General features: G+C 38.6%; 1 protein-coding gene across 3 annotated transcripts in view; it reads right to left on the reverse strand.

The window, feature by feature from the left end:
* LOC311024300 (CUB and sushi domain-containing protein 3-like) overlaps positions 1-20,343 on the reverse strand; it is a 192,417-nt gene that overhangs the window by 138,484 nt on the left and 33,590 nt on the right. For all 3 annotated transcript variants that reach the window (XM_084026640.1, XM_084026641.1, XM_084026639.1), the window contains exons 4-6: positions 15,639-15,833; positions 6,788-7,028; positions 565-677 (exon numbers count right to left, since the gene is read on the reverse strand). In XM_084026640.1, the coding sequence (XP_083882766.1) occupies positions 565-677; positions 6,788-7,028; positions 15,639-15,833 (549 nt within the window). The remainder of the gene's footprint in view (positions 1-564; positions 678-6,787; positions 7,029-15,638; positions 15,834-20,343) is intronic.

Below are 20,343 nucleotides of genomic sequence, written 5' to 3' on the forward strand. Positions count from 1 at the left end.
CCTTGTACATCATAAATACCAAACACACATAGAAATGGCTTGAAAACTGCACAACAATGCACTGGAAAAGATGAAAATGTGATATTTCATGCAATTGATGTCATATCTTCGTTTACAATGAGTTGCCACACATGCGTGTTACTGAAAGTTTTTATACAGCTGTTTATGGTGAAGTTGCAGGTTTCATATCTGGCTTGGGGCCCAGCCTTAAGCTTTAATGGAATAGTGTATGCAGCACAAACTGTCACTTTAAAGTCATGCCAGAGAACAATGTCAGGGTAATGGATTATTGAGCTGACAGAGCTGAGATTTTATAAGAGGAAAGTATATGCAGTATTTATCTCTCATATTTTTTGATTAACAAGGCCCTTTGAAGTCAATGGTTTGAAGCAGAAAAGACCTTAATGCCCTCTACAGAGGGGGTATTAACCAAACTGTTTAATATTCAGTTAACAAAGATCAAAAACGTTTTGTAATTACAGTGTCTTTTTCTTACGTTGCTCCCTTTTCATTCAAGTAGGGGGTCCTCTATTATCATGTGCAAATGAAGTAATCATGTCTTACCTTGATACTGAGCCCTGAAGCCTTTGTGGCGGTGGTTGCTCTCTGTCACAAAATGCAGCCGTAGCCAGTTTTTGTTGCTGATGATGGGCGCTGGAATATTCATTCCAGTCATCCTGAGTGTAAAGAGAACACATGTCATCTTTTTTTTAACTTTAATCAAACTACATAGATTTCTTGTCACTAGCATCCTTGAGTCACCATAATCACCTAGAAGAAAAAAGGAACAACAGGGCATTGAGTGAAATGAAAAAAACATGAATGAAAGCCTTGGAAAACAGTATTCATATTATTTATATACTGTATATACGGCAGAGATGGGAAGACCAATAGTAACAAAGAGAAAGTCTGCGTTTTCTGATTACCGTCTGCATTGGTGTTTTATTCAAGTATCTGTAGAGATTTAAAGCTGCCTTCTCATTTGTCTGGCTGACCAGCCCAGGCTTCTTTCTATTGCCTCGCAATTCCTTCAACACACCTCTTCGTACCACAGTCGATAGCACACAATGCCATTCTAGCAAAACCAAACAGAGGCTTGGGACAGGCTTTTAAAAAAGCATGGTTCAGTTGAAGGCTGTGTTCCCAAATTGATTAAGTGAATGTTATTTTGTTCATTTTGTTCATGTGTATGTGCCCACACCTGTGCATGTCCGTTTTATTGTGTGTGTAAAAAGAGTATGTAGTCGCGTTTAAAGTCTGTTTTTCTAGGAAATGTCTTTGGCATTTAGTGCAGAGCCACCACAGGGGCAGGTAGACAAAATCAAAATAAGAAAAATGAAAGTGGCAGTGGGAGAAAGAGAGCAAAGAGGAGAAACAATGGTGACTCGTTCCCTTGGTGGCCATTGCAGATATAAGAAATATATTAGTATGTCTATTTGACATTTGATTTCTCCTTATTTTATTTTGATAAGGAGACACCACTGTTTCTTGCTGTTTAAATTGCAACTATTACTTCAGAGAGTAAAAGTGTATCAGTCTGTCAGACAGATTTTAAACTGTGGCATGCTTTATTTTGAATTGATAAGCAAACTAAATGTGATTTTTAAATTTGTAATCCAAATTATCCGTCACAATGGGAGATGATCGCAGCTCCGAGTGACGAGTTATAAGCTAATTGATTTTCACACAAAAGTTGACGAATGTTTTCTTTCATTCCATTCCATCATCATCCGAGCAGCCTTCAGGTAGCTGGACCAATTTGAAGAAACTGCCTCGATGTTTCCTATGGTGGAACCTGCAAGTTATCACAAGATTTCCGCTATGAGTCGAAAAGAAAATAGATAGTGACAATAAAGCCACCCACCCAGAAGTTGCATGGAGGCTTCAGGCAGAACAGGAGAGATGTTACAAATTTAAGAACAGCGGAAGTGAATATACTGTTATCACCACAACTGAGTATGGCAAAGGTAGTGAAATATGATCTGCCATCCACAGTAAATAAAAGGCCTATTGACACCTTAGAGGACTTACTCCAATGGGTGCATTTTTATCTGTGTGCATCAAACCATTCTATTAACTTATACAATAACAGTGTAGATGAAAAAGAAAATTCAAGAATCAACTACAGTACAAAGTCATATTAATATGCAGTGTATTGTGATACTATTTCTGGGATGCCCGGTTTGTACAGATACCCATATAACCAGAAATGTGCTCAGGCTGGAGGCCGACAGGGAAGACTTACAGCCTCTGATCTGATCTGAGAAATTGACTTGCAAGTCAAAATGTACTTATGCTTACTCGGATGGCTTGTTTCTCAAGTGCATGTCCAGCTTGTGATCAATGTTTACGCTTCTATGCTTGTCATTGGTACTTGTCAATGTAACTCACAGAAACAAATGACTTATGGAAAGCGAGCTGCCTAGTTTCCTTAAAAGAGAAATGACTGCTTACTGTACCACAGGATACCATGGTGTTCAAATTGAATGTCATCACATCATGATTTGCTTATCTTCGGTTTTGAAAAAAAGTCTCAAATGAGTCTGTGTGTGAGTTAAAGGTAGAGACAGGAGCAGCCTGACTGTGCTGTTGCATACCTATAGTATAATATACATTAGGTATGCAACAGCACAGTCATATTATGTACATATGACATATTATGTAAATTGTTAATTATCGAAGGACATTATTTTTAGAGACTCACAGATGAGGTTATTTTTCATTTAATAGTTCATCCAACTTGTATGCTATTGTGATGCTAACATGTAAACTGAAATGCTCAATTATGCATACATTTAACCAAGTTTATTATAATATTTATAATAATAACAAATAAAATAAAAATAAAAAGAATAATGTAATACTGCACACTGGGATATTAGTATTCTTGCATAGATATGCAATATGGCTTTACAAGGATTACTTTTTGGCATGAGCCACATAATACTGCATATTGTTATGTGGTCGGTTTCATCCAAATTTTGGCGTGCTTCATATCATTGCTTTTCGGTGTCTCGAGAACTAATGGTAGATTATGTCATGGGTTTGTTAGGCACATCAGAGAGTCCTCATAGCATAAGTTCACTCAATAAAATGGAACTGATTCGATGAGATGAGGGGTTAAAGGGAGCACGGCAAGGTCATCAAAATACCAACGTAACGAGTCCCAATGTGCAGGTGTTGTGGTCAAATGAGGCTTTGAGGTCAAGTGATGAGTTGAAATCTCTGGTGTGCCTACTCCGTTTCATGGAGAGGGAGGTTATACATTGGTGCACCCCAGATAATGAGCAATCTATTTACATTTGTCAAAATAGCTGATTCTTTTATTTTCCTCTCAAACATATTGTCTAAAATCTGACACAAGGGCATTTATATAACAATATTTTAAGTGATAAGAAGAAGCTGTAGCTCTGGAGATGTACTTATAGTATAGCTTGGTGCCTGTTTGTCAATAGCATCAATTACACTGGTGGAATACTTGGGTCAATTGTCAATTTACATTCCTTCAATTAAACATTCTTCACTGTCAGACTGCAGTAGAGGATAGCTTTCGGAGACATTTTGATGGGTTATATTTTGCCTGGGAAAATCAATAATAAATCCCAGAAAGAAGAAATTAAATCTAATACACATGGTAATTTAACCAAAAGTTAGTCATTTAGCTGCAGGGCACCTCTTGCACTCAACCTGCTTTGAATATTGTAATCTTCCTCTGACACCATTTAGCCACTGTTGAATAGGATTGTTCATATTCAGTGAACCAAACAAATATTGCCAGATTGCTCGGTAAAATAGAAATCTATTCCAAAATCTCAGCTTTTTTAGTGGCCGATGTTAACAAAATTCAGAGTCAATGTGACAGTGGGCAATCAGACAAATCTGCAACAAAACTGGATAAGGCAGAAAATAAGGTGTATATGGGGAGGAAAAAGAAAGAAGTAGAACACAACATTTTCTGATCAAATTTGATAGGATATAAGCAAAATTAAATAATGAGTGACATGTAATCTACAGCTTGTTGTTGTTGCCCTTTGCGAACAGGCCTGTACAATCATATCAAAGGTCAGTAGAATAACAGAGAACTGTTTTTCTTGGTCAAGCCAGACTCCAATGTTGGCTTTTGTCAAAAGGAAACTGAGATTTCTTTTTTCTATTTTCACGGTGATTGATGTGTAGCCTCACATCAACCTTCCCCAGCGTGACAACAATGGGATCAATAAACTCATTTGCAGAGATCTGATAGAAATTTTCCAATTGATAAAACGATAAAAGCTGCTAAGAGGTGTCAGCAAAACATATTTCTTGCCCTATGGTCTTGTATTTTGTGTACTTTCAACTATAAAGAATTGCTTGTTTAGTATGAGTCATTATTCATCAGCCACTTCCAGGAAATTGCCTGGCATAATGGGCAGTTCAAAATGTTACTACATTTTCCATTTTATAACAACTGTTACATATCTGAATTAATTAAATATTCAAATATTTTCCGTTTGTTATAAATTACATAAAATGGAATATATGTTCATCGCATTTATTATTAACTGTTGAGAATTATGTTGCAATTCTTATTCTCCAGAACTGAAGTTGCCTGAAAAAGGAGAAAGAGGAGATGTTAAATCTGGATAACTGAAGTTTTAGGCTGTCAATCATCGTTAAGCAGCTCTGAACCTCAAGGCTACATCGACAGTTTGCCTGTCTCTGCCTGCAACTGCTGCTATATGTTAGGATGCTTGGAGGTTTAGCTATCCAATGGCCTTGTACACAGTCCGAGACAGTCATAAAGAGAGAGGGAGCGAGAGCAATGAATTTTACGGGCATGCGAGAATTGCTCGCTCTGAATCTTGTTTGTTTGCTTGTCTGTTTGTTTACCTGGACGAGTTGAAGTCATCTCTCTAAAATTCTGGTCCTGCTGCACTCAAGCTCCCTGAGTCCCACTTGGCTTGTAGTAGGGCTTAAAGCAAGAACTCGCCCTGACAGACTCTGACATTTGGTGACATACAATAACATCATCTTGGGAGTTTCAAAGTATTCAAATAATGCATGGTGGCCGCCCACCACACATACAACAACACAAGTAACTCCATAATAAAGAAACACAGGATGTCTTTTCATACTTTGGACAATGGACTGAAAAAATATATAGTTGAAGAGAACAGTCGCTCTAATATTTGAAGATATTCCATGACCAGATTGATTAGTAAAATTAAAGATCAATAAATTGTACATTAATAATTAACCATTTCCCTTAAATCCAAAAAAGCACAATACACAAAACTACACAAAGCATTTTAGTCAGTGTAAGTTACATTTGGACCTTTTACACCTAAGGGAAGAGGGTACTTGATAGTCTGTCAAAACATATCAGTGTCATCCCATATGAACTCCCTGTCAAGTTTTCCTAAGTTACGTCAACATGGAATACTTAGCAGTCATCACCACACTCAGAGCACCTCTCCTTTTGACTCACTGTCTCCCACTGACACAGTGTCTGCCTCTCGCTCCCCCTCTGACTCCGGATGACAACTCTCAGGGACAACAAAGCTTGTAGCTCAGTGATTGATTAGAGCTTCTTTCAGCCAATTATAATTAATGCCTGGCAGTATCACATAAACCTGGCAAATGCTCCCATTCACTCAAGACGGGGAGTAGATGGATAACCAGCCTCAAGGTTGGGGGTCAAACCCATTTCATATTTGCTTGTTTCAGTTGGGAATGACTTCCACATCAAGCCTATGCAGAAAGCCATAAAGTAAGGTGTCTGAAGGCTGATTTTTAAACAAAACTCTGATGTGCACTTTAATTTGAATTATCATATGGGGAATTAAGTGTCCTCTCTATTAATCAATTTAATTCAATGAGAACCCCAAAGCATATTTGAGCCATTTTCTGCACACAACTTTCGAGAAAAACTCATGAAATATGTATACTTGCATGCCAGTTGACATTTATTCTTTAAGTTTCCAATACATGCGTCTGATTTTAAAGTGTCACTCTTAAATATTACATGGTCATGCTCCATCATAGATATTGAACCTTTGTTCTGCTTCAAGATCACAGCAAGCTGGCGTCCTCGTTATCCCAAGAACTAAGACACAATCCTGAGGCAATACAGCCTTGTTTTACCAAGCCACCACATCTCTTTGAAATATATCTAGAGCTGCAGCGTCAATGAGTCAATCTGGAATGAAAACATTAATTATCTCTATGAGAAATCTTTTGTTTGCAGTAAGATTAAATATATAGTAGTCCAGTCTCTATAGGGCACAAGTTACTGAATAAATTATATTATTTAACTGAATGGTCAATGTAATAAGAACTGAATCTGATTTTTGGATTATAATCCCAATGTTGTGGTTTGTGAAGCCCATTGACACACCGTATGTGATATTAGGCTACACGCACAAGCATGACTTTACTACTTACTTTATTGGAAGTTTACCTCCTAAATCAAAACTGATTTCATGCACTCACAAACACTCATTTTGATAAACTTACTTACTGACCTACTTGGTGGGGCAGCAATAGTTTCTCGTAGAATATAGACTGTGAATTACTATGGCACTAAAAATCCTTTTCTTGAGAGAAGTTAGCACACCTTATCTCTCTTCAACCAATACTTGAAAACACTTCATCTTCGCTTCCACCTTAGCTCACCTTTCTCTGAACACTTTCTCAACACCGTGCATCACAGCCATCCAAAAAAAAACACACATACACAGCTCTTGTCACAGCATCTGTTAAAATACAAGCACGACACACCCTCACTCCTCTGCACAGCTCAACTCACCAGATGGTTGCCGGGTCAGATCCCTCTACCTCCAGATAATCGGACTTCTCCTCCATCTGAAATTCAGTGAACACCAGGGAGATGGTGTCCCCTGGATCTGCCAGGATTGTCCATTTGCACTCCCCACTGCTGCCCAGGCCTCCAGCACCTCCGCTAGCGCCAGAGGAGTCACTGCTGGGGAAATCGAAGCTGGAGATGAGCCCGCTGGAGCCCCTCAGGGTACCGCCGCATGTGTCCTCCGCTGTAAGTCACCAAAGGCAAAAGCAGGTGGAAAGGGTTTAGGGAAAACAGAGAAAAGGTTATGGCTATTACTCAAAGTTAAACATGGGGGAAAAAACATTTTTAGGTATAAAAACATGTGTACCTGTCCCCTCAGAAAAATGAAGACCAGAGAAAGAGCGATGAAGAAGCTGCACAGGCCAGTTACACACATTGTATTTGTTTTTCCACACATCCACAGGTTGTCAAGTATCTACAGCGAATCCTGCTAACAACTGAAACTAAATGTCGCTTGTATTTTCTTCACATTGGCAATCATTAAGCTTTCAAATAATGGGCAGAACTTAGCAACTTAATTGTTTGCTAATTCTGTCAGTTTCTTTCAGAGCAGTTTGTGTTTGAAAAGTCTGACATCTCTCTTTTGTGCTTTTTCTCTCTTTCCCTGCAATCTTGTGTCCTCCCTTCGTCCAAGAGTCAGTAATTCATCATTGTGTCCTCTAAGCCCCCTCATGTTTCAGGAAAAAACAAATGGTGATAAAAGGGCTTGTAATGCTGTGAAATTGTATATTTCTTCTCCAATGTGGGAAGCATGGCACAGCAGTTGAATGTTAATGCATGCACTCTACCATAACAGTGACTTGCTCTCTTTCACTCCTTGTCCCTTTTCCCTTCATTCCCCCACCCTTTCTTATATCTCTCCATCGTTCTCCCTCTCCCTCTCCATTCCTCTCCTCAGAGTCCTCTCAGATCTTTCCACTATTACTCACCACCCTCCCCTCCACCTCTGTATCCGTTTTTTCTCCCTAAAGAATTCTAATGATGGCAGGGCTTTCACAGTTTTCACATCATTTAAGACTAATATGTGACACTCAGCTGTGCCAGCTGAAACCTTTGATGGCTCAGCGCTCCACTCAGGGCTGTCAGAGCTGCCAGGCTTGGAACATTATTGTATGCTGCATTACACGATTGGTCAAGGAACAAGGAAGCGGATGTATGAAATTCAAAAGAAGATAAAAAAAGAGAAGATGGGAGAGCAGGAGTCGCTAGTTACTTGATCCATGTCCTTTGACACATTAGCTGAAGCATAGCAAATGATCAAAGTCTTCATAGGAAGGGCAGAGATGACATTGATACTGTGTGAAACATCAATGATGTACAAATACAATTTATATCAAAGGCTAGATGCATTTGCAGACTGCACCAAGGGCAGGCTTTCCTTTGTTGAATGTCAGCAAGGTAAAGCATTGTCCAAGCCAAACACGTTGAGTCATGATATATTTCTGGGATGAAATCATTAACCATCTCCACCATGAAATACTTATCCTGAGTGACAAATTGTACATCCCCTCAATGCATTCAAGATGACATTCCAAAAAGTGCCCAGCACATTTGTAGTGTAATTGGCAAACCTAAAATTAATCGGATATTAAAGCGCTACGAGTGTGACTAAAGGAGCCGTATCACTTTTTAACCTTGATGACAGACGGGGAGGGGAAGCATAAAGTGCCCTCTTGGCCGTCAAGGCAAAGAGAGCAAGAACGGAGTGGTGGAGAAGTGTTAGATAATGAGAGGGAGGAAACTGTAGGAGAGGAGATAGAAGACAAAAAAATAAGTGGAGAGCAAATCAAGAGTGCGAGAGGAAAAAGGAAAGGGAGTAAAAAAGATAAAGATACAATTCAGAATTTTGCAAGAGAAGACAAACAGAGGAGAAATAAAAGGGATGGAAAATGTCACTGAAATGTCAGGAAATGTTTGCAGGCAAGTCTTAAAGCAAGCATCTTCAGCAGTCAAACCCATCCTCATATATTAGTGACTGAATGGTTGCAAATGGCACTTGTCTCAGACTCTTACATACATGTCATAAGCTCCTACATCTCAGTCAGATCGTTTATCCCCTATACTCCCTGCTGATGCTGTCATAATACCATAATTCAGACTTTAATACAAAGTTAAAAAATAAATCCAAGCTTAAGCAAGGACTCTACTGCACGTCTTTTTAAAAGTTGTTTTATGCTAAAAAAAAAAAAAAAAAATCAGGAGTACGGAGACGATTTTCACATTATTTCAAAAATTGAATATTTTATAAAGCAATAATTTTGTCCAGCAATAAATAAAACCATCATGAAGTTTAAAATGTTAAGTTGCATGTCTCATGAAGACGAAAAAGGAAACTGTAGGATACCCATTTGTTGGTAAATGTCTCACCAGCTAACTATTGACCATGTTTACCTAATAATCATTTTTTATCATTAAGAAATGATTGTAAAAAAATGTATGACGATCTTTTACACATTCAAATATCTAGTAATTAATAAAAATTGGCAGTTTTCAACAGGATTACAACATGATTTACTAATTAATCCATCGGTGTCAAACAGAGATACTGGTAGGTAGGCTTCTTCCAGCACTGTAGCAGAACCAATTTTATGAGAAAAAATGTGTATATATATATATATGCATGCAGAGAGTGAGCAGAAACCGCAGGCTGCCATATGTTCTAGTTCTGACTGGAAGGCGCAAAGGGCATAACATTGCGACAGTAGCAAACGATACCACTGACATTATCAAAGAAAACAAAGGAGACGATGAGAAGGCTCTCTCAGAAGCTATAAACAAAAATGAAAGCCAATTTGTGTTCCTCAGATCTTTGTACACCAGGATGTTGGAACAAATACAAACTAGCTCCTTCATAGTTTTTGTGATAACAGACACTTGAATAGTAAACACTGCGATGGTAACTGCCCACTGTCTACAAGCAACTCAGGGAGATGTTTTGGTCAAACTAAAAAACCTGCAGATCATTCCCTGGTTTGCATGCTATGGATTAATCACTGCACAGGGCTTCCTCAAAAGGCACGGTTGGATTTCCTCAACCACGTTTAATGATAATAACCTTAGAACTCAATGTGTCTACAGTTGTCTGCAATTAAATTGCACAGGGAAATTGGGTCGATGCTTGGGAGCAATTCATTATTGTACAAAAGTATATGAGTGCATGAGATGCACCCATGCATGTTACTGTAAATGATGAACGGGCAAACTGTTGTCTGAGACTCAGAAAATTCTTTGCAGCTTGAGCATTTTAAAAGACTTCAGCTGGCTAATGCCTTACAGGTTCCCTATATTCACATGCAGTGTTTCATTTGGATGCATGGCAGCATTTGAGGTACTGTGTGCCAGCGAGGTTTAGTGACATAAAAGAGGCACTGAATGCTGGGCAATGTGTTCCTGAGCAAATAATTAGAGCATGCTCTGGATATAAAGACGAAGGAGGATCCGTCTCTTTTAAAACGTTGGCAGTGTAAAAAAAAAAAAAAGAAGAAAAGATGGTGGTGAGGATTAGGACTGCTTTAGCTGAGCTCATTTACATCCCCAGCATCAGCAATCTAATGCTACTTGAGGATGGATTAATCCTCTCTCCCCTTGACTTTGATCAGATATACAACACTTGTCTTTCTACTTAGAAATATTCACCTCCAAGGATAGAAGTGTAGAAGCTGATGTAAAATTTTCTACACTACCTTAGGTTTTTCCTTTTTAATAATTCCGGTGTTAAGGCAAAGGCAGTCATCTCTGTACTAAGTCCCTTATTTGCTCAGCTTTAAGTTATATTAAACATTGATAGGGTTGAGAGGTAGCAAAAATATATATAATGGTTGCAGAGATGCAATTCATATTTATTCATATGTGTCATGCATTTTGCTGCTATTACACATTGACCATATCTATGCAATTTCCGATTTTAAACTATTAATGAAAGAAGAGGAGAGCTATTCAATGAGCAAAATGGGACCCCAGCACTCACCACAATGTTATATACAGTTGAGGTATTTGCTCAGGCTTGCAATATAAAAATAAGGATGCTCACATATTTTTGTTTCAATATCAATGAATACTGAATATGGAGATGATGTTAGTAACCAAAATGCCATTACAATGGTTTCCCGTTTTCACCCTTATAAATTTAATGGAAGGACTTCTGGCAGTAGCTTGGGGAAGATATTGAGCTATTTTCATATCGGTTCCAACAAATTGTGGACGACATTTTAGCAGTCACTTGGACTAAAAAAATCTTGCCATGGGCAAGTCAAATTCTCATATTCGAATTCTCAATTTGAGTTGAAAAGGCATCACAGAGAGAACTGCGTTTTAGTCCAGTTGCATTACCAGACATGGAAATGTTGAAAAGGAGCAAAGTTTTTCTGTGGCCTAATTTTCTTATTCTGTTCGACAGTGGCTGGCAGCAAGAATGACAGTATCAATAGACCATATTCTCATGTTACCACAATGTCCCTGTTTGCTGTCTCACTGCCTGATTTAATGAACATCCAGAGACCATTTAGATGGAAGGAATCGAAATAGGCTCCTGGGAGGGGCAGGAGCAACTCATGATTAGAATAGCCATTAATTCTCCATCTTACTGCCTTTCTGCTTGGAGTAGATGCTGTCTTTTTTTATGTCAGTCTTTCACTCTCTGACACTACACAATTACATCATCCACCCACTTATATCTTGTTACCTCTGTGTTTTACTTTCGACCTTTCAAGCTCTATTGTCACCTTTCATAGAGACACCTGCAAAGGATAAACACACGTTTATGGTAAATCTACATGGGAACACCTGGCATTACAATGGCTTCACAGTAACCATAATATACTGTTATGGGATTCCTATAATCCTGACAGTCACTCCCAAGCAATCAAGTCTGCTCTTCTCAACAAAAGATAAATGAATACAGCCGTGTATGGATTGTTTCATAAGGAGTTAAATTCAAGAAATTAAATACTTAACTGCAGTGACCACTTTTAATTAAATGAAGCTGACAATTCTGTCCAGCAAATGCACTTATCTGATAATTCCACAGTTTAGTAATGTGGTCAAATTTAGGTTATGCAGCTTCATTCTCCTGCTGCAAACATAACATTTGTATTGAGAATTGAGAGTTTCTCTTTGTCTTCCTCTATCCCTCTGTCTTTCTGTCATCCGTTTAGACGGTACTCTGGAAGTTGGATGAGGATGGAGAAGAGAACTGGAAGATACATGAAAGAGAGAGAGGGGGGAGAGAGAGATAGTAACAAAAGGAGGTGACTAGTTGAAACACTGGGTGTTGGGAGGTGGATGGTGAAATTAGGAGAGATTTTGTGTTGTTGTTAGTTTAGTGTGAAACAATTCGTCATGAGCAGAAAGGGCATCTCTGAGGAAATAAGATCAAAGGACCATGTGCCCATAGAGAGAGAGAGAGAGAGAGAGAGAGAGAGAGAGAGAGAGAGAGAGAGAGAGAGAGAGAGAGAGAGAGAGAGAGAGAGAGCTTGAACTTGCCATTTCTCAATCATATGCTGAGCCATTTTCTTTTTGCTGTGCACTATAGAGTGAATTGGCATGAGCAAATTTTCTCTGCTGACTTTGGGATTTCTTAGAAATGAGAGATCTTTGACGTTTTTTTGTGTAGTCTCTTTGTCCGTTGGATGGCACCTTGTACTCCACCAGCATCAACATGCAAATTTAATTTAAACAGACTGCTATGTCGTGCTTTATAATAAAGAATACTAAAGAACAATCTGCTTAAATAAAGAAAATACCTCTCTAATGCTTTAAAAATGTCCCTGTGTAAGACTTTTGTTGTTGTATACAGTAAATCAATGTAATGTCAGTTGTTAAAAGTCAGATAGGGCTGTGTAGTATACTGCAATAAGAAAACAAAAGGAAGGAAATGATTAGCATGGGAATCAATCATTCTTCTTTAGAGCTTTTGCCAAACGTCAATATGGAACACTTTAACGTGTCTACCAGAGATGTGCGTTTCTGGTGACTTGGCACCATATGTTGCTGGTCAAATAGAGTTGGTAGAGCAGCTGCATCTCTTTCTGTCTAGTAGCTGGTTGACACACATTATTGTGTTATCCTGTTAAATTAATGTCTCTTGACGTAAGGCGCTGCCTAGCTTGATCGTTGCGTTACTGGTTTTTATTAGCTGCTAGCGTAATGATAACCTCACAGACTGAACAGTTTAAAACTTCAAAGTTATTCAAACAGGAGCTTTACTGACGCTTAGGCCTGTCGCGATAAGCAATAAATCGATTAATCGCATGATAACTTTTAATCAGCTCGGTAACTTTGCCAGCCGCGATAATTTCCATTTTTCACTCCGGTTCATCACCTTCTAACCCTCGTCACGTGTCGTGCCAGTTACCTGTTGTGTCAGTTACAGTCTCTGTGTGGGGAGTGGAATTTAGTAAACATCCAATTTATTTATTGTTTCGGTTGTGTTTGTTTTTATTCAAGTGCATTTTTTGTTAAAATAGACAGAGTCAATTTTATTTATTGTTTTTGGTTGTTTTGTTTATTTATTTTGGATATTTAAAATGTTTTCCTGTTCTCCTGTTTCATTAGCATTATATCAATTGAAAATGGGCTGAAAATGGCATAATAATCTCTTATAGCAATAATTTCTGGGACAATTAATCGCCCAGCTAAATTTGTTATCGTGACAGGCCTACTGATGCTCTTAGGTCCCCATTAAGATGCGTGCCGGTCTTTGAGACGCTTAATCACGTTTGTTGTGCTACTCGACTTCGTCGTCACTACTTTAGCATTGCTAACATGTCGGCTTGTTAGCCCGGTCGTTAGCCTCGTATGCTAAAATCTTCCAAACGGCACTTTTGCTTTGTTCATTTTCTGTGCAGTCAGCTCAGTGTTGTTAACGTGAACGTGTTCAGCTGCAGAGAGGGGCAGAGCTGTAGCTTTCCGTCTGCAGCGCTGTTCGTCCACACCGCTGGAGTGATGTGTGCATCACTTAGTTAGATTGGTTGCCAGGTTCGCCCACATGCAACAGGAAACATCCCATCAGAAAAAAAACATTTTCAATAATTCACATATTTACAAAGACAGCAATGACTTGTCAAGTAATTTCATGCAAGTCTAAGTCAAGTCTCAAGTCATGAATAGCAAGTTCAAGTCTTGTATCACTGTTACTCAAGCAAGTCACAAGTCCTCAATCTGGCGAGTTAAGTCTGACTCGAGTCAAGTCACCCATCTCTGGTGTGACGACAGGTCTCATTTTAGCACAGCAAGAGATAAACAGCATGGTATGAATAACAGTAGTCAGTCATTAATCAACCAGCTGTCAGAAAGAAACCATCATTATGCTACAGCGCCTTCTTCACTCTCTGTTCCTGATGGTTGAGCAAAAGAGCTTGCTGAGACAAATTACCTATGCACAGCATCTTTAAAGGTTCAAATCCTGGGCAACACAGTATTTCTGAATGTGCTAGGACGATTCTAAGGCAGAAAATGAAGTAAAACCCATTACGAAGCTCTCCAAGTGTCAGAAAAGAAAATATATTATACCTCAAGCAATGCAGACTATTTGCAGAAACTTTTTGAAATATTTTAATACTGTTAACTGATCTTGGCTCTTGCTATACGCTCATACTGTATATTCATGTTATTTTTCAATTTAAATAAATATTTATGGAATATTTAAGAAGTCTGAACCGCCAAGAGCATGTTGAGTGGAATGTTAAGAATTGGTTCATTATTAGAGGAGATGCCAGGATTTGAATTGTGAAACCTACAGCATTTTAAAAATGGTCGAACCTTTAAAATGCTCCAATGTCGTAGAGAATTTTCTAAGCGTAGAGAATTATGTAGTGGCTACAACTACATAATTAATTGATACTAATAAGTTATCTTTAATTTTCACCTGTAACAAGATTAAGAGACAAAACAATCCATTTTAATTTTGGGTCACTTGAGGTTGAAGGGAAATCTAATGGTTAAATCCCATCCACCATATATCGCTGTTCAAGTTGCTGCTGGTCCATCTCATGGACAATGGCTCTGGAGCTGGTGCTTAACCCCAATGGACTACAAGTGAGGTTGTATTTAAGACAATTTAAGACAAAAATAACAGACTTTAAGTGACTTTAACTACTTTCTTTTTAGCTCACGCAGCCGTATTTTGTTACCCATGCAATCTGAGAAGAGAGTTGACTGTGACCTCAGTAAACCAGCAGGAGCAAGCAGCTCATGGAATTTAAACATCACAGGGTTCCCACACTTATGTAGAGATCATTTTCCCATGCTATTCAAGGAACTGTTCAACAGTGATCTAGTGGGTATGACACACAGTGCATGGCACAATCATTGTCTGTGGAAGTCTGACTTAAAAGACAAGCAGGTTATAGATCCTACCCCTTACTCAGTTATTTCAGTACAGCCCAAGTAGTGATGCAAACATCTAGATGTACCAGTCCTGCTAACACAGCATTCATGTATTTAAGGAATAAATATTTAATCTTTTGAGCCACAGAGGCTCTAATCAACTCCTTCAACATCATTCAAATCATTCCATCCCATCAGATTGCAAATACATTTACAGACTAAATAAAGCTGTCAATCATGTCAAGGCAATTTACTTCAAGTAATTCATGGAAATCAAATGCCAGGAGGTGAAAACAAACCAATCCTTTGCTCATTTTAAGTCCTAGGGAAACCTTAAAATGTATAGTAATGTAATCAACATGGTACCCTACAGTTACGGTGTACAGCTGGGAGAAAAAGTTTACAGCAGCCAACATCACCTGCAGTTAAAAAGATTAGAAACTAATTTTCAGTGATAAAAAAGCCTCACCTCTGCAGATTGGCACAGGGAAGTCCCACACGGACACACCAGCTGCATTGGTCACACAGGTGAGGAGCGAATGGCCGTCCAGGACGTAGCCGGTGACACACCGGTAGCGGATCTTATCACCTACGTTGAACTGTGTTCCATTCAGTATGCCTTTGGGTGGAATCCCTGGGTTTCCACATGAGCTACTTCTCAGCTCTGGAAAATGGAAAGATAAGAAAGTTTGGTTAAGAATAACAATGTGGTTTAAAATATGTACCGGTGTGTTTCCTAAATTTTGTCTGTAGTCGGGTGTGTAAAGTGGCTGTATTTTCATAGTTTTGGCTACCTAAAAGATTTTCTTGTGAGATCGTTAGTCATCTTGACTTAAGCGCTAAAGAGTATTTATAAAATGTTAATAGCTCGCAAATGACAGTCCAAGGCTGACATTTATGCTACTCAGATGCTTAGTTATGTTTTAAGAGCTGAAATTATCTTGGGAAGATGATTAAAAAAAAATGCACTTCCCAGGGAGTGGTGAAGTACCACACTGGTGTCTTCCCCATATCATTTTATGAAGAGTTCCCTAAATAACATAAATCTGTAGGTGCAAGCTGCAGTGAGGGGCAGAGAAAAACAAGCACATTAGCACAATGCACAAGGTAAGAAAAAACGAGGAATTAAAGATACATTTTCATGCAAGAGGACATGACATACGAAGCTACATACTGCGGGGTAATCATTGTTCCTGTTTGCTCCTGAATGGCTGTGTTGCTTAAGAGTAGACAGAACTCTAAATATTTTCAGAAATTCAAAAGTTGATCAAAGTCCTCGTAAAAAAGCAGGCGACAGCAGTGAATGTGCATTAGAAGTAACATTTTTAAGAACACCTATAATCTGATACCCACTGCAGGGACTAGGCTAAAACATGGTTTAACATGAATACTGGGTTTCTATAAGAATGCTCACCAAACTTGTGGTGGATTTTAATGCGTTACAATAACTGTCAAGGAGCCATGTCAAATGACATCTGCTGACATAGATCTCTTTTATGTTACATATATTACTTATTGTCTTTCATTTATGTTCCAAACAAAACTAATTTTGCTGTACACCTTTTCTTTAATGCTGAAAAATTACAATGTGTTGAAATATGCGGTAGACATATATATTGAGAATGAACGGAATACTTTTCAAACTTAATGTCCTTCATTAATCATGGTACAAACCTAGATCTTAAAAAGGTAAAGAACTGCATGTGACAGAACAACCATAACATCCATCCATCCATTTTCTACCGCTTATCCTGTATTTAGGGTAACAACCATAACAATGAAAAATAATATTACAAAATTGCATTCATATTATTTGGTATCCCTTGGCAGGCACGTTTTTTTGAAGATGGCATATTGAAGTTATAAATCTTCCACAAGAAACCAATTCTCAAGAAATTACTGGCACCATTATATTGTGCTCTTGTGCTGGCAGAGCTAAAGTACTTATGATCAATGTATTCTTTTGCAAACTATTGACAGAGAATTTTGATAAAGAGCTACAGTAAGTTGTGATAAACAGGCCTGGAGTTTTCTTCCATCCTGATTTCTTTTGGTTGAACACAATTTTCCGGTACATTTCTCTCCATTAGAGGACCATAAGTCAATCTCTGTCAAAATTCCCTCGCACATGTCCAGGCTGCACAAAATGTATCCGCAGAGATTTCATTTCAGGCCAGGACATAAAGCATCATCGACTACCTCTTGCTTCAGGACGTATACATCTACTCTAATGTTGATTATTCAGATTGAAGGGAGGATTGGGTATGCCATGAGTTTATGTTACTGACCCCTGTTTTGTCATCATCCATTTACAGATAGAATTTACATTTACAGTCCATCTTGAAAGAAACACTGTTATGACAAAGAAACCCTTTTAACTGACATTGTGGTTTATTATGAATACAACAAAATTAGTCTGATCAGATCCAGTGTGTTCTTCTTGAACTTCCTTCTGCCCAACAGCTCGTCACTGATCATATAGTCAAGTGAAATTATTATTTTTGATATGTACCATCTGTTTGTGGCTAATTATTCCCAATGGCAAACCAGGGAATAAAAAGCCATGTGTAAACTTACATAACTGTTAGATGGATTTATGGATTGATAGACAGACAGAAAGAGATATGGAGCCGTATATTTGAGACCCTGATCTTGAAGTTGGTTTCAATGACAGACACATCTGCAAAGCCACATTTTCTAATACAGTAATCATCTCCAGGAATGATTTTTGAAATCCAATTACTAATCCACTTAACACTGCAGATGCTCACATACACATCCCTCATACGTATGATCTCTAATGAATGCAATATAAATCCTCGGCATCAACTGCTGGCTGTTTATGAGCAAAATTAAATACCAACAGACTGTGACGGGAATAAAGCAGAGGGAAATGGGACCTCAGAGCATGTGTGATGTATTTATTTTAACTTTCAATCAAAAGCAGAAAGGGTTGACAGGTAAATACACAGAAAGCAGACTTAAATACTACAGTGACCATATTCAGCGCCGCCGCTCCCACCACGCACATCAAGGGCGTAGGGCATCAAGTGCTGAGGGGGCACCAAAAATATCAATATGAAAAATCATCATTAGTCATTATAATTATAATGCCAATATTATTTCACTATAGAAATTGTAGGCACATATTAGGCATGTCTATCACAAAACAGGCTCAGAGCACACAGCAGTAGACATAATGGTGGCGAGACCCCGGTGCCTGCACGAGCCGCCGGGCCATTCATCATCATCATCACCACCGTCTTCATCATCCGCGAGCCACAGCTGCACCGGATTCCCCGTCGAACACCAGAACGGCGGGACACCGGGGCCCCCGTGGGCCTCGCGCTCCACTCTGACCAGCTGCAGCCCCAACTCTGGCTCCAGCTCGCGGCAAAGTTGCGCGTTTCTCCACGGACAACAGGCTGCCGAGGCGCGAGAGCGAGACCCCAAAAAGAGTTTTGCGAGATAGTATCTCGCAAAACTCCATGTAACTTTTTAGGTTGATCAACTTTTACAGAGCACAATCTGAAACACTGAGGGCTGAGGCTCTCATTTGTGTTCCCACATTTTAATACTAGCTATATTTAGACAAAATCCCCTGCAAATTAATCTGTGTGACGAAGAGTAAAATATGTACAGTGGTTTTATTATTTATGCATGATCCATGCAATTTCTATTTCAAGCTGCAACACCTCCTTCCACATACTTTACCGTACCTCACAAAGTCCAGTGAAAAATATAGAAATGAATGATTGACAGCCTATTTAGGTGATGTTTTTGCACACAAAAAAGATTGCGGCATAAATAGTGCTGCACTAATGACATCGGACCATTGTAGGGTTGAGGAGTGAGAAGCAGAGCTGCGATTCCACACAGGATTGACTTCTGACCAGCACTGAGGTCAGGGATGAGGTGGAGCAACTCAGAATTGCATTAATAACTATTTTGCATAAAAAAAACATGTAAACTGTTATTTACACAATGTTTGGTAGGTAACATGGCAGTCTGTTTTAGTGATATTTCTGAGGTTTACTGACAAGGTTCGCCTCCTAAATAATCCAGGGTACTGTGAACAAATAATAAAATATAAATATGAGGGCAAAAACAAATGTAAACTGCAAAGAAAATATGCATCCCTACTTGCAAGCATGATTCCTGGTAGCAAACAGCAAACACATTATGCCATCATGGGAGTTATGGAGAGCCTGTGAAATTTAAATGTATTTGTTTGAAAATCTAATTTATGGAGCTCAACAAAAGTGAGACTAGGCACATCAAAGGCAATCTAAATATCTTTAATCTCACCACAACAACCATTTACTGTTTGATGCAGAGACACTCAGATGGAAATGCAGCACACTGCTGAGCTGAAAACAAAATTATCTAAACAAGGCAGAAAATCAACTGGTCAAGGGACTGGTGATGTTATTCAGAAGTCTCCATGATCACAAACGGTTTCTCACAAAGCATTTCATCACACCAATAATGTTTGACTGGACATTTACCATTAAGGATTGATGATCGCTGGAGACTACCAAGGCACTCTGCACTTTAGCTATTTAACACTTATCAGCCAATTAAAAAGAACTTGATCAGCAAGAACCTGGCTGCTGAACCAGGCTGCCAAGCACTTTTATATTTTGCACATTCCTGTACGGCTCTTCCTTCTATATTTATCAATCATCCCTCACTTTATGTCTCTGTTTATATTGTACATACTATATATTATAGTCACTGTTTGTTTATTATTTATTGTTTATTTTTATTGTATGCACCGTAGTCACCATGACAAATACGTCTGTGTAAAATCCTTCTTGGCAATAAATATGTTTCTGATTCTGATTTGTTGATGACTTATTAGTGGAGAAAGGTGCATGTGCATGCATTACATACTATATTGTACATTTCAGGTATGGGCTTGCCATGGTGGGATATGTGGGTTGAAATAATGATCTACCATTCTCAGTTTTGATGTATCCCTCTCTTTTGGGTGGCAAAATAACCTGTCATAATGTTTTAGGATTTGAATGTTGGCCTATTTCAAGCTACCTTAAAAAGTGCAATTTGCACCTATATACCATGGGGGAAAGTATCAGATACTCAACCTTAAATGCCTTTGCATGGGATAAGAGAAAATAAATTAAGACATCAAACCACCGAGATGAATACTG

Source organism: Eutrigla gurnardus, assembly GCF_963514095.1.
Source record: "Eutrigla gurnardus genome assembly, chromosome: 14".
Classification (NCBI taxonomy): domain Eukaryota; kingdom Metazoa; phylum Chordata; class Actinopteri; order Perciformes; family Triglidae; genus Eutrigla; species Eutrigla gurnardus.